Source organism: Schistocerca americana, chromosome 1 (genome assembly GCF_021461395.2).
Source record: "Schistocerca americana isolate TAMUIC-IGC-003095 chromosome 1, iqSchAmer2.1, whole genome shotgun sequence".
NCBI classification, from domain to species: domain Eukaryota; kingdom Metazoa; phylum Arthropoda; class Insecta; order Orthoptera; family Acrididae; genus Schistocerca; species Schistocerca americana.
In genome coordinates this window covers 441,622,173-441,645,973 of record NC_060119.1, presented here as the reverse complement: position 1 = coordinate 441,645,973, position 23,801 = coordinate 441,622,173, and the positions used below count along the sequence as shown (strand labels likewise).

At 39.6% G+C, this 23,801-nt stretch overlaps 1 protein-coding gene across 5 annotated transcripts in view; it reads left to right on the top strand.

The window, feature by feature from the left end:
• The window catches only part of LOC124602854 (tyrosine-protein kinase Shark), a 151,003-nt gene that overhangs the window by 39,077 nt on the left and 88,125 nt on the right, over nucleotides 1-23,801 (top strand). For all 5 annotated transcript variants that reach the window (XM_047136351.1, XM_047136353.1, XM_047136350.1 and 2 more), the window contains exons 3-5: nucleotides 2,019-2,159; nucleotides 11,292-11,456; nucleotides 11,720-11,904. In XM_047136351.1, the coding sequence (XP_046992307.1) occupies nucleotides 2,019-2,159; nucleotides 11,292-11,456; nucleotides 11,720-11,904 (491 nt within the window). The remainder of the gene's footprint in view (nucleotides 1-2,018; nucleotides 2,160-11,291; nucleotides 11,457-11,719; nucleotides 11,905-23,801) is intronic.

The following is a 23,801-nucleotide window of genomic DNA, read 5'->3' as shown; positions in this document are numbered from 1 at the left end:
TGATAGGGATCCCAAATGCTCGAGCAGTACTCAAGAATAAGTCGTATTAGTGTTTTATAAGCGGTCTCCTTTACAGATGAACCACATCTTCCCAAAATTATACCAATGAACTGAAGACGACTATCTGCCTTCCCCACAACTGCCATTACATGCTTGTCCCACTTCTTATCGCTCTGCAGTGTTACGCCCAAATATTTACTCGACGTGACTGTGTCAAGCGCTACACTACTAATGGAGTATTCAAACATTACGGGATTCTTTTTCCTATTCATCTGCATTAATTTACATTTATCTATATTTAGAGTTATCTGCCATTCTTTACACCAATCACAAATCCTGTCCATGTCATCTTGTATCCTCTTAGTCACTCAACGACGACACCTTCCAGTACACCACAGCATCATCAGCAAACAGCCGCACATTGCTATCCACCCTATCCAAAAGATCATTTATGTAGATAGAAAACAACAGCGGACCTACCACACTTCCCTGGGGCACTCCAGATACCCTCATCTCTGATGAACACTCACCATCAAGGACAACGCACTGGGTTCTATTACTCAAGAAGTCTTCAAGCCACTCAAATATTTGGGAACCAATCCCATATGCTCGTACCTTAGTTAGGAGTCTGCAGTGGGGCACCGGAAGTCAAGGAATATGGCATCCGTCTAATACCCATCATCCATGGTTCGCAAGATATCTTCTGAAAAAAGGGCGAGTTGCGTTTCGCAGGAGCTATGCTTTCTAAAGCCGTGCTGATGCATGGACAGCAACTTCTCTGTCTCAAGGAAATTCATTATATTCGAACTGAGAATATGTTTGAGAATCCTGGAACAAACCGTTGTTAAGGACATTGGTCTGTAATTTTGAGGATCCATCCTTCTACCCGTCTTATATACGGCCATCACCTGCGCTTTTTTCCAGTTGCTCAGGACTTTACGTCGGGCAAGAGATTTGTGATGCAGTAGAGTACTCTCTGTAAAACCGAATTGGAATCCCATCAGGCACTGGTGATGTATTTATTTTCAACCCATTCAGCTGCTTCACAACCCCAGGGATGTCTATCACTATGTCCCCCATACGGAAATCTGTACGATACTCATCGGCAGTATGTTTGTACGATCCTCCTGCGTTAAAGATTTCTCAAATGCTAAATTTAAAATTTCATCTTTCGTTTTGCTGTCTTCCATTGTCAGGCCAGACTGATCAGTGAGTGACTGGATGGAAGCCTCCGACCCACTTACCGATTTTATGTAAGACCAGAATTTCCTTGGGTTTTCAGCAAGATCTTTTTCTAAGGTATGACGGTGGTAGTGGTTGTATGCTTCGCGCATCGCTCTTTTTACAGCAGCACGAATCTCTACTAACTTTTGCCTGTCCTCATTCTCCCGATCTTTCTTGTACCGGGAGTTCAACTGTCTTTGATTCCTGAGCATTCTCCACTATTTGTTTTCTCTATAACTGATCACCCTTTGTTTTAATGAATCCACATGATCTTCGCAATGTATCTGTTCATCATTTATTGCATTGCGCTTCTTTTTCCCCTCATATATTTTTCCGACTACTATTATGTTTTGCCTCCTTTTCCATTATTTTTACATCTCTAAATGGTTAGTATTTTACTGTCTTATCTTTCTCACACCTCACTTGACTGTCTTTTCTTTAAGTTTTGATGTTCACTACTTTCTTATTAAATGTTACTGCTTTCGCTGGAATTTATTATGTTTCTTCACTATTGCGTAGGTCAGCCTATTACTTATTCCTGTGATTGTATTACATCAGTGATTCCAGACCACTGTACATTATTGTTTGAGGATTCTTTGTTACCCATGGGTTTATTCACAATTTGTTTCCTTTTCATTCTATTTATCCTAAAGAAAAACATATAGAAAATCTCAGACTGGTCTTTGTGTTCTGTGTATGTGTTTAATTCTGCAGACTGTATCATTGCATTGTTGACATTATGTCTTAATTGTCTTTCTTAATGGGCACAATAATGGTGTTGTTTGTGTTCGCAGAAGATGAAGTGGAAGATGGCTACTTTTTGGTCCGTGAAAGCAACACAGCTGCAGGGGATTATGTGCTGTCAGTTCAGTATCAAGGACAAATAATTCATTACCAGATAAGAAGACACAATGAAGATGCCTTTTTTTCCATAGGTAAGTAAAACTGCTGTAGACTGTAGACTTTACATTGTTTCGCTTAATTTTCTCTTGCAAGGGGGGGGGGGGGGGTTTACTGAAAATAAAGTTCGGCAAAACATTACAGCGTTCATTCTTCCTAATTATTTATGTTAGTTAAGAACACAGTGGCAAAGCAGTTGTAGCTCTAAACCAATTTCCTTATAATGACAAAATATGTGGACCAATGATCAAGATGAGACTCAAACTGCTGACAAACAACCAACTGTGCCCCAGATTAAGTCTTCAGGGCATTGGTGTGCAGAAAAAAGTGGTGCATTTTCTTCAACCTATTATAGGTCAGAGCCAGACAATGTTTACTATTTTACTCTCTTACAAGAAATAAAATGGGTTAAAGTACCATTTCAATATCTGTAATTCAGTGCTATTCCAGAATACTAAAAAAATGGCTGGGGCAAAAGATGTTCGTGCAACTTTATGTATTGTCTGTTATGACATGAACACTGCATCTCATCTCTACTTTTTTTTCTGTTATACAAAACCTCTTTTGTAGTTTGTTGGAAGTTTTAGTATGTTTTTAGAGATATTGAGTTTGAATATGAAATAACTAATTGTCAATGGGAACATATTTTTGTAGGACTACATCCTTCTTCGATAAATTTTTTCTCAATTTTTTTCACATTTGATTGAATACCAAAATTTTTCATTGACTCTTCCCAGTATGGTCAGGTGCTAACTATCACAAATGGTACTGCTTCCAGCCGTTAGATGTAAAAGACTACCTCAGTATCGGTTACAAACAATGGAAGGAGCAAAGGTAACTACTCACCATATACATTGTCTGACAGAAAAGTGATGCACCCAGAAACGGAGGGATAACAAAAATGAAACTTCACATGTTCAGAGAGTATGTGATGTTACTTTCAGTTATAACAATATAGAGTCAACAATGTAGGAACAGACAGATTGCTGCTTACCCAAGGAAGACACTTCAGGTTGCAAACAGACACAATTAAAAGACACTCACATAAAGCTGTTGGTCACAGCCTTCGTCAGTGAACCTGGATACTGTCACTGGGGTGGTGTTGACATCCAAGCTGGTCCCACACATGCTATATCAGGAACAGATCTGGGGATCTTGCTGGCCACAAGAGTACCTCAATATTAAAAGGCGTATGCCATGTGTGGATGAGCATTGTCACATTGAAAAATGTCACCGCAATACTGTCACGTGAGAGGTAACATATGAGGATGCAGGGTGCTGTGACACACAGTTACAGCATCAAAGTTCTCTCATTCACTGCCAGCTGTGATCTGAAATAATGCCTGATGGTTCCCCACACCATGATGCTAGGAGTAATACCTGTGTGTGTCTCCAAAACATTGGAAAAATTGTTGCCTCCATACTTACTGTAGATGGTAATCCAAGGTATTGCAGAACTGTTATTCATTGCTGAATGCAATATTATGTCATTCATCAGCAACCCATGCTTCCCAGTCTTGCACCATTGTAAATGAGCCACTTTTGTTGTGTTATTAAAAGCAACCTGTGCGTAGGACAGTAATTCCCCAGCCCAGCTGTTGCTAGTCTCCGACCACTGGTAAGGGACGACACAGAATGTTCCAGAGAGTCTATTATTTGTTCTAGGATGTCAGATACAGATGTGAAGGGGTTACGAAATTGTTGGTGCACAATACAGTGATCCTCCCTTGTGGTGTTTATACATGGTCGATCAAAACCTTGATGATAAGCATGCCTGCCCTCACATTTCCACACAGTCTGCCATCTGGCCACTGTCACTTATGAATGCCCCACAAATCTGGATATTTCATGACTTGACCAGCTGGACAAACAGAGACCCACAATTGAGGCCCTTTCAAACTGTCAGATGCTCGTAATGCTATCTTGCATGCGTACAAGGCATCTTCATGTACTTCATAGTGATCATTCAACATGTGAGACTGTTCAAGCTCCTTATATAACCCACCAGACCTGATTACACCACTAAACATGAGCAATATCAGTGTGCTCTGGTGGTCATAAGAGTTGCAACTCTAATCATTTATATAGCCAGCGACAGCGTGTGTGCGTGCGAACTCACATTGTCTGTGACCAGGGTCTTCTGGGCGCTTCACTCTTTTTTTTTTGTAGCTGAGGCAATGGGTGGATGACAGATGTATAAACGAAATTGTAATTGTTGCTAAGCTTTGTAATTGTAGCAACCTGGCCTTTTCATAGCCACTGGACATCAGGATGGGCAAGAGGAATGATGTGGGAGAGAGCTTATTTATGCCGGGGTGCACATTGAAACAGTGGTGACATTAACAAATGTTTATTTCTGGCAGCATTGTACGTGTGACAGCTGTCCTTGTGACCACTCAGCGCACATGCCATCATAACAGCTGTGTAATGTGCTGATGCCTCCTATGACACCCTGACATTATGTTGCTGTGGGTCATGGGTCATTGCCTCTGTGGCGCCATGTGCCCCACAAGTGGCGAAGAAACTAGTGCAGCCCACGCGGAGCCTCCGGAGTTTGGCTGGCTATGCAGTTCTGTGCTTACTTGTGGTCCCCATGTTGTGCATTTGGGTGTGATAGCCAACACTAGAAGTTTGATGCTGAGCAGCAAGGCCCCTGTTAACCAGGACAATAATCAGTGACGTCTAGATGGCTAGCAGGCCGTGAGGGTGCGCCTCCTCCAGGTAGATTGTGGACAGCTTTCACTCCATCGACCAAAGTCTCTCAGAGGACGGAGGCTGGCCACGCTTCAGTTACTTGCATCATGAAGTTTCTCCAAGTCCAACAGCTGCAACACCACAGGTGTGGCATGCCGTGGGGCAGAACTTGACAAGGTGGTTAGCATGCAATCAGCTAGCAGATCTTCATCGCCCGAGTGTTAGTCACGTTTTTTCTGAAAATCAACAGGTTATCATTCTCTCTGGTTCCAGCTGCAGACAGAGTAGTGGCATAACTGAATATCCTGAACCTCTAGCCTCAATCATTTGTGCACTTATTGCTGTACTTCTGATGTAATCCTACTGGGGAAGGGTGGGGGTGGATTTGTTCCACATTACTCATCTCGTCAGCTTTTCCTGGCTCACTCTACGGCTCCACACTGAGCACAGATTGCTGGGGTTGGTAGTATTTGCATTGTGTGTGTTTTCAAATGTATGCAAGTGCTCCGAGTTAGGAGGTGTTACTTCACACTTGGTCACACTTTGTTGCGGTGTTAGCTGTTCTACCTGAGTTGCCCATGGTCGGTGTCACAAAACCCATCTGGTCAGAGTGTTTGATGTACTGTCAACAGTGCTGGCCAGTGGCCTTCTTGATTAGCATATCGTCCAAGCTTGCCTCTATTGCCTGCAATGACTGGAATAAAACTTTTTAAAAAATTTACAATTCGGGTGCCGAACTGTTTTGGAGTGCATCACACCTCTCCTCATTTGAATTATTCGTTCTGGATCCTCCAAGATGAGTCTTTTAATTACAATTGCTCTTAACTGTAAAAGTCTATACTGTGCTGTGGGCAACACCCAGCTTTAATGATGAGCTGTCCCACATGGGTTTTCCCTTACCTACTATTAACATGAGATGACTCTTAAAGTGAGATTTCTAAAATTTTATTGCAATGCAGTCCTTAACCTAAAGCTAGTACTACTTAAATTCAGTAGTTTTGTTTCCATTAACTGTTCCCTTGACCTTTCCCAGCTAACCACTCAACTGGTAACTGATGTGTCAGTGGCCTGTGGATGGTGCATGTCTAAGTTCATTTTAGAAGTAAAATGTGCAAATACCTAATTGAAACATGACCGAGTGCACCCACACATCTCTTTTTAAGTAAGACTGTGTGGGTGCGATTTCCTTCTTGCGGCTTGACTCGTTTGTCTTCCCCAAAGACCATGCTTGCCCCTTGTGCCCACGTATCAGTCTGTATCGGTTTTTCTGGACAAAAAACATATTCCCTCAAGTGCATTTCTCTAAATCCGCTAACAACAAAACTAAATGAGTTCTTTTATTATCTGTAATCAACATTACCTCCTGTGTCCTTATACGTATCCCTGTCACCCAAGATATCCTCCCTAAGCTTACCACTTGTGGAAAGGAACCATCCATCATGCTCTCCCTTCTTTTGAAATGATAAATTAGTGACAAGTGGAAAACAAGAAACATATCATAAAAAACTGATAATAACTTTACATTACTAATAGAAAAATACACCAAATATCCTTCATTTCAATGACTGATTCACAGCCTGTGCCATATGGATCCTTCCCACCAACACTAGCTTTTCTGAAATGTGCAGGTGAGTACTTTCCCTGGAGTACATCCTATGTTCCCGTAACCCTCCTGCCCTAAACCTTCGTTGGTCTTTGTCGTCACCCATCCAGTCCCTTCCTGTTCCCAGTCCAGTACTAAACAGTTGTCATTCCACCACCACACCCAGTCTTTTTTTTTTTTTTTTTTTTCTCTCTTTTCCTCTACCTTCCTCCCCTCCTCTTCCGATGCCCTCCGTCTAACGTGCAGCACTTTTCTGTCCACCACCCGCACCATACTATCCCTCCCCCTCCCTTCTCCAGCCTCCTCCTTAACCCCCACCCAGTCGCTACTCCCTGCTGGTGCTGCTGCTCGCAGTGTGGTTTCAGTTGCCTAGACTGCAGTCGTGTGTGTTGAGTTGTGTTTGCATGTATGTGTGCGCATGTGCGAGTGGGTGTTTGTGCGTGTGCGTGTGGGTGTGGGTGTGGGTGTGTGTGCGTGTGGTTGGGTGTGCGTGTGGGTGGGTGTGCGGTTGCGCGCGCGCGTGTGCGGGTGCGCGCGCGGGTGCGGGTGCACGCGCGCGCCTGTGTGCGTGTGCATGTGCGTATGCGTATGTCTCTATTTTTGACGAAGGCATTAACAGCCGAAAGCTATAATTGTGAGAGTCTCTTTGTTTTGCCTATGTGCGACTCAGCATCTCCGCTATGTGCTGAATAGCAACTTTCCTTCTCATAAAATAGTAAAAATACACATGGCAATGACATAAAAAAACAACACGAAATCCTTCTGAACACAACATAGTGTAAAATATAACCCTTAAAGGCAAAGATCAAGTATAACTTAGCAACACACAAAACACTGCAAAGAATCTAGATGCTCTTAAAGCATAAGGCATGCCATGTGCATTGTGCTGTCTAACTGCTGGAGGTTCTTTTATTTCTGCCAATTGCATATTTGCTTACTGGATCACATGCAGATAATAATTGTGGTACCACATCTACCATACCTTTAAATGGTTTTTTACCCCACTGAGATGAACAATAGATGATTTGGCAGGAAATTTTAATTTTACATTAACTGGTCAGATCATCTCTATGACTTGATACTGTCTATGATATTTGGTCAAGAATTTCTTTGTCTTTCCCTTTGGTGTGAAGGGATAGTGACCAGTACTCAGTGCTCTCTGTGATATTGCAGAAGTTTGCCCATGTGCCTTTTCAGCTATTTCTGTCATTCTGAAGTCTTTGTGTTTGCTTTTTGCAAGTTTTTTCGTATTTTCTGTATTCTATTCTCAAACTTCTGTACTGATTTGCAATCTGGTTCCAACTTGCAGATTTGCTATCTGGACTTAGTATGCCAAAGAGAAACGGCATCTTCCTCCTGTACACCACCTCAAATGATGACATGCTGGTTACTGTATGAAGCTTCAAGTTGTGCACACAAACCACATTTGGAATATAAGTGCCCCAATCATTGTGTCTTAACATTCACATAGAACCTCAGCATTTTTTAAACACATGGCATGGCCTTTTCATAAGTTCGGAAACAAAGGTCATACCCTGATCTATGACTAAGGTATCAGGTACTCCAAACTTCAACAACCAGCTGTTAAATAATGCCTGTGCTACAGTACTGGCCTGTTGGTCTGAGTTGCTATCATTGCTAGGAAACGTAAAAAATGGTTGATGATCATAAGCACATACCTATTCCCCACAGGTGTTTTGTTGAATGGTGCACATATACCAAACCCAAGTATTTGAAATGGCTTCAACACATCTGATAACCCTCTGCAAAGGGATTTTCTTATATGAAATATCTGCTGTCTGCATAAATGGGACATACTGCTCCTTGTCGAGCTTTATATTTTTCCACCAAAACTGTTCTGCAGTGCATTTATCTGTATCAATTCTTTTTGAGAAACTCTGGGACCATGACATGTGGTCCACATCTCATGACTCTGACTTGAAAGCCTGACAGTCTTTATCCTCTGCTCATACTTGTTGCTATTCGAACACACACTTACCCATTGTACTCAACATGCCTACTATGCAACTTAGTGTGTTTGTGTGTTTCCTACTTGGTTTATGGATGATCTCGTAATCGAATTTGCTGAGATTGAGAGCCCAATGTGTTAGAAGAGCAGATGGGTCTTTCAGACCAAGCATCCATTTCAGTGATATCTGATCTGTTACAACTTTACAGATGACACTGAAAATATGTAATACCATGTACGACCACTAACATTTCCTTTTCTGTTGTTGACTAGTTACTCTGCTTCATGTAATTGCTTCAAAGCATATGCTACAGGATGCTCCTGCCCATTAACCATCTGGCCTAAAATACAATTGACTGCGTCATTACATGAACTCTTTTTCAAAATTGGGAAAAACTAATACTGAGTCTGAAATCAGTACCTCCTTCAATTTTTTGAACACTAGCTGACAATCATGTGTCCACTGAAATTTTACACTCTTTTTTAAAGCAGTTTACCGGTTCATTTATTTTTGTGTATTCCTTTACGAATTTACAGTAGTAGCTACATCACCTGATAAATGCTGTATTTGTTTGTTTGTTTGTTCATGGTGTTGGAAAATTTTAAATTGTTTCTGTAAGCTGAGAATCAGTCTACACACCATCTTCACTAATCAGTTTAACCAAACTGAGTTTCAACAAAATGGCACTTGGTCTGGCTTAGCATCAAATGTGCTGCCTACAATCTACTAAAACAATCCTCCAACCATCTCATATGTTGTGATATATCCTTTTAGAAAATTATTATGTCATCTAAATATGTCATACACGTCTTAGGCTTTAACCCCCTTAAAACTCCATCCAATAAATGATGAAAAGTAGCCAGTGCATTTTTTAAACAAAACAGCATGCACTGATACTGAATATGATCACATGGTACTGTAAATGATGTCTTGGGTGTAACCTCAGGTGCTGCTCATAACTGATGATAACCAATTTTAAGATCCATTGTGGTAAACTAACAACACTGACCAAAATTATCCAAGGTTTCTCTGTGTTGTGGGTTGGATAAGTGTCTGTAACAGATTTCAGAAACCTATAATCATAGCAAAATCTGGATTTCTTTGTCTTATCTAATGCTTTCATAATAATGATAACTAAATTCATGCTACAGGGGCTGTCAATGGGTTCTATGATCCCATCTGATGGTTGCTGTTCAGTGAACTACTCTATTAATGACTGTAAATGCCTCACTGTGTGATATGGTTTCCTATAAGCCGCTATACCATCCCCTGTATGTATATGGTGTTGAGTTACCGGAACTGCTGGTAAGAAGCCATCTGTACAAAACAAATCGCTAAACTGTAGCAATACTTTCTCCACAGCTGTGCGGTCACTGGCCTTCAGGTGACCTACTTTCTCACTTAATGCTGCTATATCGACAGTTTACGTTTAGCTTATATCCAGACTTGATCTTTCAATTTTGTCTTCTTCCAGTACTGCCAGAGTGGCTATCGCTGTACCTTCTGACAGACTAACTTCACTTCTACCAAAGTTATCTATGCTAACTGGAACCATGTATTCTCCATTTATATTACTTGTGTGCACTATGCTTTTGTGCATAAAACAATGTGAATTATCCAACTCTCCGATGTTAGAGTTGCTGAATCGTGTACAAAGTTCCACAAATTGAATCAGTACCTACCAAAACCCACACTGCTTTCCCCGCACCTGACTGTATTTTATCCTGCTGATCAATCTTTAATGAACTTGTCTACAGTTTAGCTGGCTTCACTTTCGTGACAGGTAACTCTTGTAACATTGCTTCATTTGCAACTGTACTTCAGTGGTCTCAAATGTGCTTTGTCAAAGATCAAACCATAGCACAATGGTTGTCAAGAAAATCTGGCCTGAGAATCACTCAATATCCTTTTGGAATACGTTTGATGCTCACACAATATGACACTTCTGAAGAACGTGGGTTCCGTAAACAATGAGTGTGTGAAACCAAGCTCTCTATGTTCATCCAAAACACACAGAAAGCCACAGAGATGGATACCTTGTTCCTTGACTTGCGGAAGGCTTTGGATACAGTTCCCCACTGCCATCTGGTGAACAAAATACGAGTGCACATAGTATCAGACCAACTGTGTGATTGGATTGAAGAGTTTTTTTGCAAACAGAATACAGCATGTCATTCTCAGCAGAGATAAATCTTTAGCCATAAAAGTAACATCGAGCATGCCCCGAGGGAGTGTTACAGTACAGTTACATTTCACAGTATATAGGGTGTGCCAAGTGGAATGGTCAGTATTCAGGGATGTGATAGGAATGACCATTTGAAGCACAGAGGTCTTGAAAACATAGGCTTTAAGATGTGTATCTTAGGAGCTATAAGCACTTCTTCAACTTCGATACTGTGAAACAAATCTCTTCTGCTGCAAGCTCTTTGCTTCTGCTGCAAGCTCTTTGCTTTCCATATTTTGAGAGTTGATAGTATGGATCAAAACAAGAAAAAGTTGTCTAGTAAACATGGGCTCTAAAGTGCTTACTGTAAGAGCTATGAGTACTTGTTCATCTTCGTGCTGTGAAAAACATCTCTTCCGTTGAACAAGTGCTCAAAGCTCAATGTAATGAGTATGTTTGAATTCCACTGCTGGTAGGTGAATGCTATGAGGAAGAAGGCAGGAAATCCATCACAGAAATCAGAGGTGAATTCAGAGGACTGAGATATAAACCAGTGGTACTGTGACAGTAATGGATAATATTTTATGGATAAACATTTAACAGATTTCCCCAATTTTATATATAAGTAGAGTGTAATCTTTGCATTGACAGTACAGTAATGTTTCATGTCATTAGCTCACTGTGTTATGAGACCTTTGTAAGACTTGTTGCTGATTTGATACATGTTTTTGAGTAGACGAACACACCATAATCCATGGGCTTGAAACTCTCATAGAGCATTATCAAGAAGCTTCACATGGATTACTGTGTAAGCTTACAAAAGTGTGTAAGAAGGATCCACCACCTCATGATTCAAGGCGACATGGAAGGATGAATCTTCTTCATCGAGCCACAAAAGAAGGTATGTAAATGATGTTCTGAAGCCAGTACTACATGTTATTTTTATTTGTGAAACAGAAGTATCAGAATGAAGTATTCAGTCTGGTCAACAGGTGCAAAAAAAGCATGACGAATATTTATAAGCTTGTTAAATTTTAAAATTTTCCAACCTTCCATTGAGCTTATTACTTGTTTTATTCTTGTAACGGTTCTGCTTTTCCAAAGGATAATTCTCACTGTTTTTGTTGTTTTATATTTCACAGTGTAACATTTTCTTCTCCTTAGGGAACTATACAGTTGTATCTGAACTTCTAAAATGTGGCTATCGCAGCCTAGAAGCCAAAAATCAGGATGGACAGACAGCTGTTCACCTGGCGAGCCGTATGGGAAAAGATGAAATTCTCAAAAAACTCATTGAAAGTGGTGCTAACATAAATTGTAGGGATACTGCTGGATACACTCCATTGCATGTAAGTCAACAATAATTGACTACATCTTTGTGCTGTAGTAAGTACAATGCTATACAATAGGACAAATTTCCTTCTTTTTTTTCCTTACTCCCCACCCCCCTCAAATATTTCATGGGAGAGAACAATTTGATTCTGTCAGGCATACCATCACTCATACTCAATAACAAATGTGAATATTGTGTAAGGATTACATTTCTATCCTAATGTTTTAGTGGAGGTTATTTGCATATTCCGTCCTTTGATCTGTGGATAATTGGGCAGATGTACAATAGTATACTGTTAACTAGAATTAGTGGTATTGAATTCAGTTTGCTGAAGAGCGTAAAGGAAAATACCTGCCCCAGTTAAATGTAATATTGCACTCGAGTTAAGGTCATAATTATTTCTTCGTACTTGAGACATGTGTTTTCCCCATTAATTAAATCTCAGATTCAAACTAGTTATATGACATAATTCTTCTAAGACATTGGAATTATTTTGGTGAATTTTTTCCATTGGCTGATGACTATCATGTGCACCAAAAAATTTTGTATGTGCATATGTATTAATGTGTATTAAGGAAGGAAGATTGCAGTTTAACATTCAGTTGATGTTAATGTCAGTAGAGATGAATCTCTAATGCTAAAAGTATTGGGAGAGCAGGTATGCAATGCTGTAATTATTATTTTGAAAAACTGTAATTGTGAATTTTAAATGTTGTTTTGTACCTTTGTAATGTACATGATATATGAACTGTACTGTTTTAAGCTGTAATTAATTGAGATTTTAGGACTTTTACACTAGATATTTTTAAATATGTCACACCTAAGCTATGTGGAGTACACAGTATGTATTTACTCCAGTTCTGCAAAATTTTCATGTGAGCCTTGCTTGATTACAAACATATAGTTCAGGTAGGCCATTGTGTAAGGGCAGTCAGATGACAATGAGACAGAAGGAAAAAAGAAAGTAAACTGAATATTATTTCAAAAGTAATCACCACAACTCTTACTACGTTGATCTCACTGAGACAAGACAGTTAATGTCTTCATGTTTGCTGTTGCCTACTGAACCATGGTTGTACCAAAGCATGCACCTCTTTGTCCGAAGCAAGTTGCCAGGCTACGAATGTCTTTCTTCAGGACTCCAAAATATGGAAATCACTTGGGGAGATATTGGGACTGTATGGAGGATGTGTAAGAGCTTTCCAGTGAAACTTCTGCAGCATGGTTGTTGCCAAGGTTGTTTCAAGTACACTGGAGAAATTTTGCTGGGTAGCCCTTACACATCCCTCTTACAATCTTGATCTCTCTCCATGTGGTTTGCTTATTTTTGGATGCAAGTGTGGTTCTGTATGCAACTCCAGACATTTTTCCGTGGAGGCTTCGACCAATTTGTCTCACAGTGGGATAAATGTATTAAGACTTATGGCAGTTACTTTTGAAGTAATAAACAGTTCACTTCCTTCCTTCCATCTGTCTGGTTTTCATTGACTGTCCCTAAATATAAATGACATGCTTCACTGTGGGAGGTAATTTTGTCTACAGAGTCATACACAGTCCCTGTGTTGAAACTGGTGAATTACCAATTGCCATCCGGTGACATGTCCTCTTGTGCCGAGCACAACTTTTTGCAGAATTCCACATTGTGGTTTCTATATTAAATGAATAAATGTTTGAAAGCTGTAATAAGAATGGGCTTGTTTGTATTTGTAATCCACAAATTATTTTTAATCTCCTTAGTGAAACCAGTGCTTTTTTTCTAAAAAAAAAAGTTTGAGGGTACTCCGACATGGGATATAATGCAGCAAAATCAGTTATAACTGAAGCATGGGATACCACCTGTCTGCATTTAGCCATGACGTCATCAATATGTCGAACTATAAAAAAAAAAAAAATGGTATCTTGACTCTTCAGTTGACTTTACAGCTCAAATGAAGCAGGCGATACCGAGAAACACAGAAACATAAAAGAGAAAGTGGTACAGAACACTTCAGTTTACATCACCTCAAATGAAGCATGCGATTTGAGCATACACATATCTGTTTAGTACTACCATCGCCGCAGCTTTGAAATGCTTGAAACAGTTAATGACATCGATTTTCCCACCAAAAATTGCACTGGTATCGTTTGTATTGCAATTACCAGCACGAAAAAATGAAATAAAAATTTACGTCCTTGAAATAAATTTCTGGCACACTTCGAAGTTCTCAACATCGTAAAAAAAATTACTTTATCGACAAAAAAGTTTAGGGGTACGGATCTCCCAGCGTTCCCCCAGAAAAACAGCTCTGAGTGAAACATATTATGGTACTTTGGGGATTTTGCTTTATTTCTGCTTTCACTTACTTCTTTACTTTTTTGTAGAATTTTTATTTGTTGAGCTTTTACCATCTTCCAAGGTTTTTTTTCCCCCATGACTGTTTCATGAAAAAAAAAGACAAAAGTACTGCACATGTCTTTTTATGTATGCCACTTGAATTATCAGTCTCTACACCACACTATATTTTTAAAACAAAATATTTATGTTCGCAATACTTGTGCAACTATAGTCAGTCGGCCATTTGAGGGCTTCGTGAATCAAAAGAGGAATGTACAAAATGCACTCAGCAAAGGAACTAGGTAATTTGGGATGCAATTGGAGCTGACACTTGCAACATATACCAAATTAAGTCATTTTTTGAGTGTGTTGTCCGCCATGGTAGCTGTTTAGCAGGGAAATTCTGTAGTGTGTGTTGAAGAGACTGATGACATAACCGGGGGGCTCCGTTGGCTTGGAGAACTGTGTTTTGAGTAGCGTGATAAATACTCTATTGTCCGTGTTGTTGAGTGAGTTGTATTTGGGAGTCTAATTGATGTGACTATTAAATTTTTGCAATTTTTGATTGATCCAGCCATGTTAATCAGGTGCTGTGCCGCCCCCCCCCCCCCCATGAACCATGGACCTTGCCGTTGGTGGGGAGGCTTGCGTGCCTCAGCGATACAGATGGCCGTACCGTAGGTGCAACCACAACGGAGGGGTATCTGTTGAGAGGCCAGACAAACATGTGGTTCCTGAAGAGGGGCAGCAGCCTTTTCAGTAGTTGCAGGGGCAACAGTCTGGATGATTGACTGATCTGGCCTTGTAACATTAACCAAAACGGCCTTGGTGTGCTGGTACTGCGAACAGCTGAAAGCAAGGGGAAACTACAGCCGTAATTTTTCCCGAGGACATGCAGCTTTACTGTATGATTAAATGATGATAGCGTCCTCTTGGGTAAAATATTCCGGAGGTAAAATAGTCCCCCATTCGGATCTTCGGGCGGGGACTACTCAAGAGGACGTCGTTATCAGGAGAAAGAAAACTGGCGTTCTACGGATCGGAACGTGGAATGTCAGATCCCTTAATCGGGCAGGTAGATTAGAAAATCTGAAAAGGGAAATGGATAAGTTAAAGTTAGATATAGTGGGAATTAGTGAAGTTCAGTGGCAGGAGGAACAAGACTTTTGGCCAGGTGATTACAGGGTTATAAATACAAAATCAAATAGGGGTAATGCAGGAGTAGGTTTAATAATGAATAAAAAAATAGGAGTGCAGGTTAGCTACTACAAACAGCATAGTGAACGCATTATTGTGGCCAAGATAGACACAAAGCCCATGCCTACTACAGTAGTACAAGTTTATATGCCAACTAGCTCTGCAGATGATGAAGAAATTGATGAAATGTATGACGAGATAAAAGAAATTATTCAGGTAGTGAAGGGAGATGAAAATTTAATAGTCATGGGTGACTGGAATTCGTCAGTAGGAAAAGAGAGAGAAAGAAACATAGTAGGTGAATATGGATTGGGGGAAAGAAATGAAAGAGGAAGCCGCCTTGTAGAATTTTGCACAGAGCATAACTTAATCATAGCTAACACTTGGTTCAAGAATCATAAAAGAAGGTTGTATACCTGGAAGAATCCAGGAGATACTAAAAGGTATCAGATAGATTATATAATGGTAAGACAGAGATTTAGGAACCAGGTTTGAAATTGTACAACATTTCCAAGGGCAGATGTGGACTGTGACCACAATCTATTGGTTATGAACTGTAGATTGAAACTGAAGAAACTGCAAAAAGGTGGGAATTTAAGGAGGGACCTGGATAAACTGACAAAACCAGAGGTTGCACAGAGTTTTAGGGAGACCATAAGGGAACAATTCACAGGAATGGGGGAAAGAAATACAGTAGAAGAAGAATGGGTAGCTTTGAGGGATGAAATAGTGAAGGCAACAGAGGATCAAGTAGGTAAAAAGATGAGGGCTAGTAGAAGTCCTTCGGTAACGGAAGATATATTGACTTTAATTGATGAAAGGAGAAAATATAAAAATGCAGTAAATGAAGCAAGCAAAAGGGAATACAAACGTCTCAAAAATGAGATCAACATGAAGTGCAAAGTGGATAAGCAGGGATGGCTAGAGGTCAAATGTTAAGGATGTAGAGGCGTATATCACTAGGGGTAAGATAGATACTGCCTACAGGAAAATTAAAGAGACCTTTGGAGAGAAGAGAACCACTTGTATGAATATCAAGAGCCCAGATGGCAACCCAGTTCTAAGCAAAGAAGGGAAGGCAGAAAGGTGGAAGGAGTATATACAGGGTTTATACAAGGGCGATGTACTTGAGGACAATATTATGGAAATGGAAGAGAATGTAGATGAAGACGAAATGGGAGATAAGATACTGCGTGAAGAGTTTGACAGAGCACTGAAAGACCTGAGTCGAAACAAGGCCCCCGGAGTAGACAACATTCCATTGGAACTACTGATGGCCTTGGGAGAGCCAGTCATGACAAAACTGTACCATCTGGTGAGCAAGATGTATGAGACAGACGAAATACCCTCAGACTTCAACAAGAATATAATAATTCCAATCCCAAAGAAAGCAGGTGTTGACAGATGTGAAAATTACCGAACTATCAGTTTAATAAGTCACAGTTGCAAAATACTAACGCGAATTCTTTACAGACGAATGGAAAAACTGGTAGAAGCAGACCTCGGGGAAGATCAGTTTGGATTCCGTAGAAATGTTGGGACACGTGAGGCAATACTGACCCTACGACTTATCTTAGAAGAAAGATTAAGAAAAGGCAAACCTACGTTTCTAGCATTTGTAGATTTAGAGAAAGCTTTTGACAATGTTAACTGGAATACTCTATTTCAAATTCTGAAGGTGGCAGGGGTAAAATACAGGGAGCGGAAGGCTATTTACAATTTGTACAGAAACCAGATGGCAGTTATAAGAGTCGAGGGGCATGAAAAGGAAGCAGTGGTTGGGAAAGGAGTGAGACAGGGTTGTAGCCTCTCCCCGATGTTATTCAATCTGTATATTGAGCAAGCAGTAAAGGAAACAAAAGAAAAATTTGGAGTAGGTATTAAAATTCATGGAGAAGAAGTAAAAACTTTGAGGTTTGCCGATGACATTGTAATTCTACGAGAGACAGCAAAGGACTTGGAAGAGCAGTTGAACGGAATGGACAGTGTCTTGAAAGGAGGATATAAGATGAACATCAACAAAAGCAAAACAAGGATAATGGAATGCAGTCAAATTAAATCGGGTGATGCTGAGGGAATTAGATTAGGAAATGAGACACTTAAAGTAGTAAAGGAGTTTTGCTATTTAGGGAGTAAAATAACTGATGATGGTCGAAGTAGAGAGGATATAAAATGTAGACTGGCAATGGCAAGGAAATCGCTTCTGAAGAAGAGAAATTTGTTAACATCGAGTATAGATTTAAGTGTCAGGAAGTTGTTTCTGAAAGTATTTGTATGGAGTGTAGCCATGTATGGAAGTGAAACATGGTCAATAACTAGTTTGGACAAGAAGAGAATAGAAGCTTTCGAAATGTGGTGCTACTGAAGAATGCTGAAGATAAGGTGGGTAGATCACGTAACTAATGAGGAGCTACTGAATAGGATTGGGGAGAAGAGAAGTTTGTTGCACAACTCGACTAGAAGAAGGGATCGGTTGGTAGGACATGTTCTGAGGCATCAAGGGATCACAAATTTAGCATTGGAGGGCAGCGTGGAGGGTAAAAATCGTAGAGGGAGACCAAGAGATGAATACACTAAGCAGATTCAGAAGGATGTAAGTTGCAGTAGGTACTGGGAGATGAAGCAGCTTGCACATGATAGAGTAGCATGGAGAGCTGCATCAAACCAGTCTCAGGACTGAAGACCACAACAACAACAACAGTCTACACACGTCACATTATTATACTATGGTACTGCAGAACTGGTGGTTGGAAGGGCAAGTATAGAAGGTACTCTATCAACATATTCTGCATGTTTCCCCCACTTGTGTTCTCACCACATACCTCATTCATCAGAAATCTGAAGTCTCCAGTCCAAAGGACCATGTGTGTCGAGCTATGCCTGGTGCATGTATAAATGATGTATTACAAGGAACTCGGTTGAAAACCACACGATAACTGAAATCATTAGATAGCACATAGCAATACAGGTTTTATAGCCAGAAATGGAAATTACTTCTTCCAGACAACTTTTTTATGATTGTGAAATCATGTCAAGAAAATGTTTACAAAATTACTGAAGTGAAATAACAGTATGACAAGGGTCTGGAATTTTGAGTTATTGTCAAATAGATTTTTGCCAATTATTTACTTGGAGTAGCACATTTTTAGATTTAAATGAACTATATAATGAGTGCTAAAATTAACAGAGACATCTTCATTATAATTTTGACACAGTTATTCTAGTTCTTTGGGAAAATGAGAAGTTAACTATTCCTTATATCTGCGCTCAAAAAAATAGATAAACAGTTGAGATTTTTACTTGTGTTACAGTTACTTTTTCTTTTTATAATATTTTAATGAATAGTCTTTTACTGAAGAATACTTTCCATGTGTCACTGACAGAAGAAGCACACACCTGACAAGTTTACCTAAGTATGACCACAATCTGCGATCTAACACTACAATCAAAAAGAAATTTTACTTTGCATTTTGACATTGCAATACACAATTAACTACATATTTAAGCTTTGTAAAGTGAAATTTTCTATTATCTCTCAGTACATTTATGTAGACTGAGAAATATCTCTCTGCGGCACAAGAGGTCAATAGTGTGTGTTTCATTGTCGTAATTACTTGTGGTCTCCAGTACAGTCCACCTTTGAACTTCTCCCACTGAATAATAGTGGACACTTCTTATCTTCATATCCAGGATCCTTCAAAAGAACATTACTTAATTTAGTGATGCATGTTGTACCCACTGAACCAGATATTTCCTCCAGATAGATCAGCACCTCAGAGACAATGTCTACATCAACTTTCAGTGGTAGAGATGCGGACTGTAGTTGTTGAATTGCAGAAGGTAGATTTTGGAAGTGAGCTCTTAAATACACCGAGGATGCAACACTCTTGTTATTCTTAAAGGCTGTCTTGGCTTCAGCAGTGAAAGCTGACTAACTAGAGTTGAATATATCTGCTATCTCTTTGTCATTTTGGTGGTGTTCAGCACAATATAAAGCTGCTCAGAGCCAGGTTCACCTGTGCATAAGTATGGTGTCAGGTGGGAGGGGAATGTTTGGAGCTACTTTCTTAAAGTACTGAATGCTGGTAGTAGCTTTGAGAAATAGTTTCATAACAGAGGAAGTGATACTGTTAAACTCAGGAAAATTATTTCTGGCTTCCTCTGTTAGTTGGTGTAGACTATGGGCAAGGCAGATACAGTGGATCATACTGGGATAGAGTTATGTCAGTGTTGCCCCTGCTTTTAACAGGAAGCAGCAGCAAAAATTTCTCACCCTATTTTCTCCTGACCTTAAGAAGTGTAAGACATCCCTTAAATTGTGGGCTACAGTACTGTGATTAGTATAATCTTAACTCTTTAAATAGGAGTTGTTGTTGTTGTTGTTGTTGTTGTTGTTGTTGTGGTCTTCAGTCCTGAGACTGGTTTGATGCAGCTCTCCATGCTACCCTATCCTGTGCAAGCTTCTTCATCTCCCAGTACTTACTGCAACCTATATCCTTCTCAATCTATTCATCTCTTGGTCTCCCTCTACGATTTTTACCCTCCACGCTGCCCTCCAATGCTAAATTTGTGATCCCTTGATGCCTCAGAACATGTCCTACCAACCGATCCCTTCTTCTAGTCAAGTTGTGCCACATACTCCTTTTCTCCCTAGTTCTATTAAATACTTCATCATTAGTTATGTGATCTACCCAACTACTGTAGTAGGCGTGGGCTTCGTGTCTATCTTGGCCACAATAATGCGTTCACTATGCTGTTTGTATTTTTTTATTCATTATTAAACCTACTCCTACATTACTCCTATTTGATTGTGTGTTTATAACCCTGTATTCACCTGACCAAAAGTCTTGTTCCTCCTGCCACCGAACTTCACTAATTCCCACTATATCTAACTTTAAGTTATCCATTTCCCTTTTTAAATTTTCTAATCTACCTGCCCGGTTAAGGGATCTGACATTCCACACTCCGATCCGTAGAACGCCAGTTTTCTTTTTCCTTATAACGACGTCCTCTTGAGTAGTCCCCTCCCGAAGATCCGAATGGTGGACTATTTTACCTCTGGAATATTTTACCCAAGAGGACGCCATCATCATTTATCCATACAGTAAAGCTGCATGCCCTCAGTAAAAATTACGGCCGTAGTTTCCCCTTGCTTTCAGCCATTCGCAGTACCAGCACAGCAAGGCCGTTTTGGTTACCGTTACGAGGCCAGATCAGTCAATCATCCAGACTGTTGCCCCCGCAACTACTGAAAAGGCTGCTGCCCCTCTTCAGGAACCACACGTTTGTCTGGCCTCTCAACAGATACCTCTCCGTTGTGGTTTCACCTACGGTACGGCCATCTGTATCGCTGAGGCACGCAAGCCTCCCCACCAACGGCAAGGTCCATTGTTCATGGGGAAGTAAATAGGAGTAGGTGGTGTTAATCTTATTTCCCCATTATGACATTAGCTATGAATCTACCACAACAGACAGTGGTCTTGTCAGCTGAAAGCCAGATATAGTGGTCATCAGTGTTTGTTGTAGTACTCTAGATTAAAGCTGTCCACTGCTCTATTTGTCATAAAGGAAATTAATGGTTGAATTTGTTGTTTGTTCTGCTTCCTAGTGATGCTTGTAATGTGAGATGCAGAATCTTTGTGTTGAAGGAAATGTGACTTTTTTTATCAGAGCTTACCAAAAATCAAAACAGTTGAACAATAAGAGGGCTGTAACTAAAAAATAAGAACTTGTTAATGTAAAATGTCAACTTTAATTGAACCGCATATGCTTGTCAGTAAACTAATGTTTAAATTTTGATTTGAAATCTTAGGGAAGAAGACTAGCAAGAAGATGGTTAGATATAATGAATTATAAAAATAACCTGTGTTCACTTAGTTGTTTATGACAGGCTTGGCAAAAAATTACTCGCTTGTCAATTGTGAAATTGGAGTCTTCCCCCATCCACTGCCTGAAAAGACCAGTTCTTAAATGTTTAGGCATTACAAAATTGCACTTAAAATCCACTACTCAATGTGAGTCAACATTCCATGCAACTTAACTTTGCAATTACAAAAATACATATTCTCAAGTGTGACCAACTTATTCCTTTAATATGTCCTTTGTCGGGTGACGTTTAAGTAAAGGCTGGCTGAATTTGTCCCAATGCAGCTGCATTGGACATGTTCTCAAAGTCACAATGTGGTGACAGTGAATCCGTACACAGTGTTAATGTCTGTGTGGGCTATATTTTTTACTTCCGAACTACAAAAATAAGTTGATTTGTGTGTCACTGATGCAGTAGCATACTCAAAAATGATCATATTATAAAGACAAACGACATTTTACCATACACATTCTTGATTTCAGTGCAGTGTATAAATTCAATTATTAACCTAAAATGAGCAAATTCATATTATTGATTTTCCTTAGTATTAATTCAGAAAACCTATTTAAAAACCTTTTTTTTTTTTTTCGTGAAAAAGTCCTCTGTAGTTTCTACATTTCCTGTGAAAATTCTGTTGAGCACCTTTTAAGCTTTTGAGTATGATACAGTCCTTTTTAGGTTGTTCAAGATTAAAACCTTCAAATTTGGGCCTAGCCTTAACATCAATTCACCTTCCCATATTAATGGAGTTTTGTGTGATTTATAAGGTATATTATTGGAAAATACACTATTATTGCTTATCTGTTAAATTTAGTTATGTGAACATATAAGAATTTTTTGTTTTGCATTTTAGTTTTAATCTCAGTGCAAAGCAGAAATCATGGGTCTTCTGTCCAAGTAACATGGACAAACAAGCCAGCATAGGCATTGTACTCCCAGTGACAGTTTTGCCTCATATTGATAATTTTTGGGAAGAGAGAGGGAAGATAAGATGAGGAACGGTAAGGGAGAAAGGCAACAACGTTTACAGTTTGGACAGGGAAAGGATAAGAAACATATTTTCTAATGCAAGTTGTTATTTGATTGCCCTGTTCAGAACAACTGTTTCATAACTTCATTATCAGAGTAGTCATTTGAATGAATAAGAATGCTGTGAATGAAAATTTCTTAGACCTTTATAAAGTCATTTTCCTGCAAATTTTTAATGTTCATATGAATTTTTTTATGTGCATATGAATTCTCCACATCTACATCTACATGTGCAAGCCACTGTGAGGTGCATGGTAGAGGGTACATCACATTGTACCAGTTACTAGGGTTTCTTCCTGTTCCATTAATGTACAGAGATCAGGAAGAATGATTGTTTGAATGCCTCTGTGCATGCAGTAAGTGTTCTAATCTCCCTATGTGAGCAATACACGGGAGGTTGTAGTGTATTCCTATCATTTAAAACCAGTTAACTTTATTAATAGACTTTCTCGGGATGGTTTACATCTATCTTCAAGAGTTATCCAGCTCAGTTTCTTCAGTATCTCTGTGGCTCTCTCTCACACATTAAACAAATATGTGACCATTCTTGCTGCCCTTTTCTGTATATGTTCAATATCCCCTGTTAGTCCTACTTGGTATGGGTCCCAAACACTTAAGCAATATTCTAGAAACGGCCGCACAAGTCATTTGTAAGCAATCTCCTTTGTAGATTTATCACACTTCCCCAGTATTCTACATATAAACTTAAGTCTACCACCTGCTTTACCCACGACTGAACCTGTGTGATCATTTCGTTCCTACAAAGTGTTACACCCAGCTATGAGTTGGCCAATTCCAGCAGTGATTCATTGATATTATAGTCATAGGATACTACATTCTTTTGTTTTGTGAAGTGCAGGATTTATCATTTCTGAACATTTAAAGTCAGTTGACAGTCTTTGCACCACTTTGAAATCTTATCAAGATCTGACTGAATATTTATGCAGCTTCTTTCAGATATTACTCCGTTATAGATAACTGCATCACCTGCAGAAAGCCTGATTTTTCTATTAATATTGTCTTAAGGTCATGAATATATGACATGAACAGCAAGAGTCCCAACACATGTCCCTGGGGCACACCCAAAGTTACTTCTACATTTGACGATGACTCTCCATCCAAAATAACATGCTGCATCCTCCCTACCAAAAGGTCCTTAATCCAGTCACAAATTTCACTTGATACCCCATATGATCATACTTTTGTTAATAAGCATAGGTGTGGTACTGAGTCAAATGATTTTTGGAAATAAAGAAATACAGCATCTACCTGATTGCCTTGATCCGAAGCTTTGAGAGTGTAACATGTGAGATAAGTGCAAGCTGGGTTTCACAGGATCAATATTTTCGAAAACCATGCTGCCTGTCTGGGAGGAGGTCATTCAGTTCAAGATGCTTCATTATATTTGAGCTCAGAATATGTTCGAAGATTCTGTAACAAATCAGTGTCAAGGATATTGGATGATAGTTTTGTGGATCATTTCTACTGCCCTTCTTGTAGACGTATA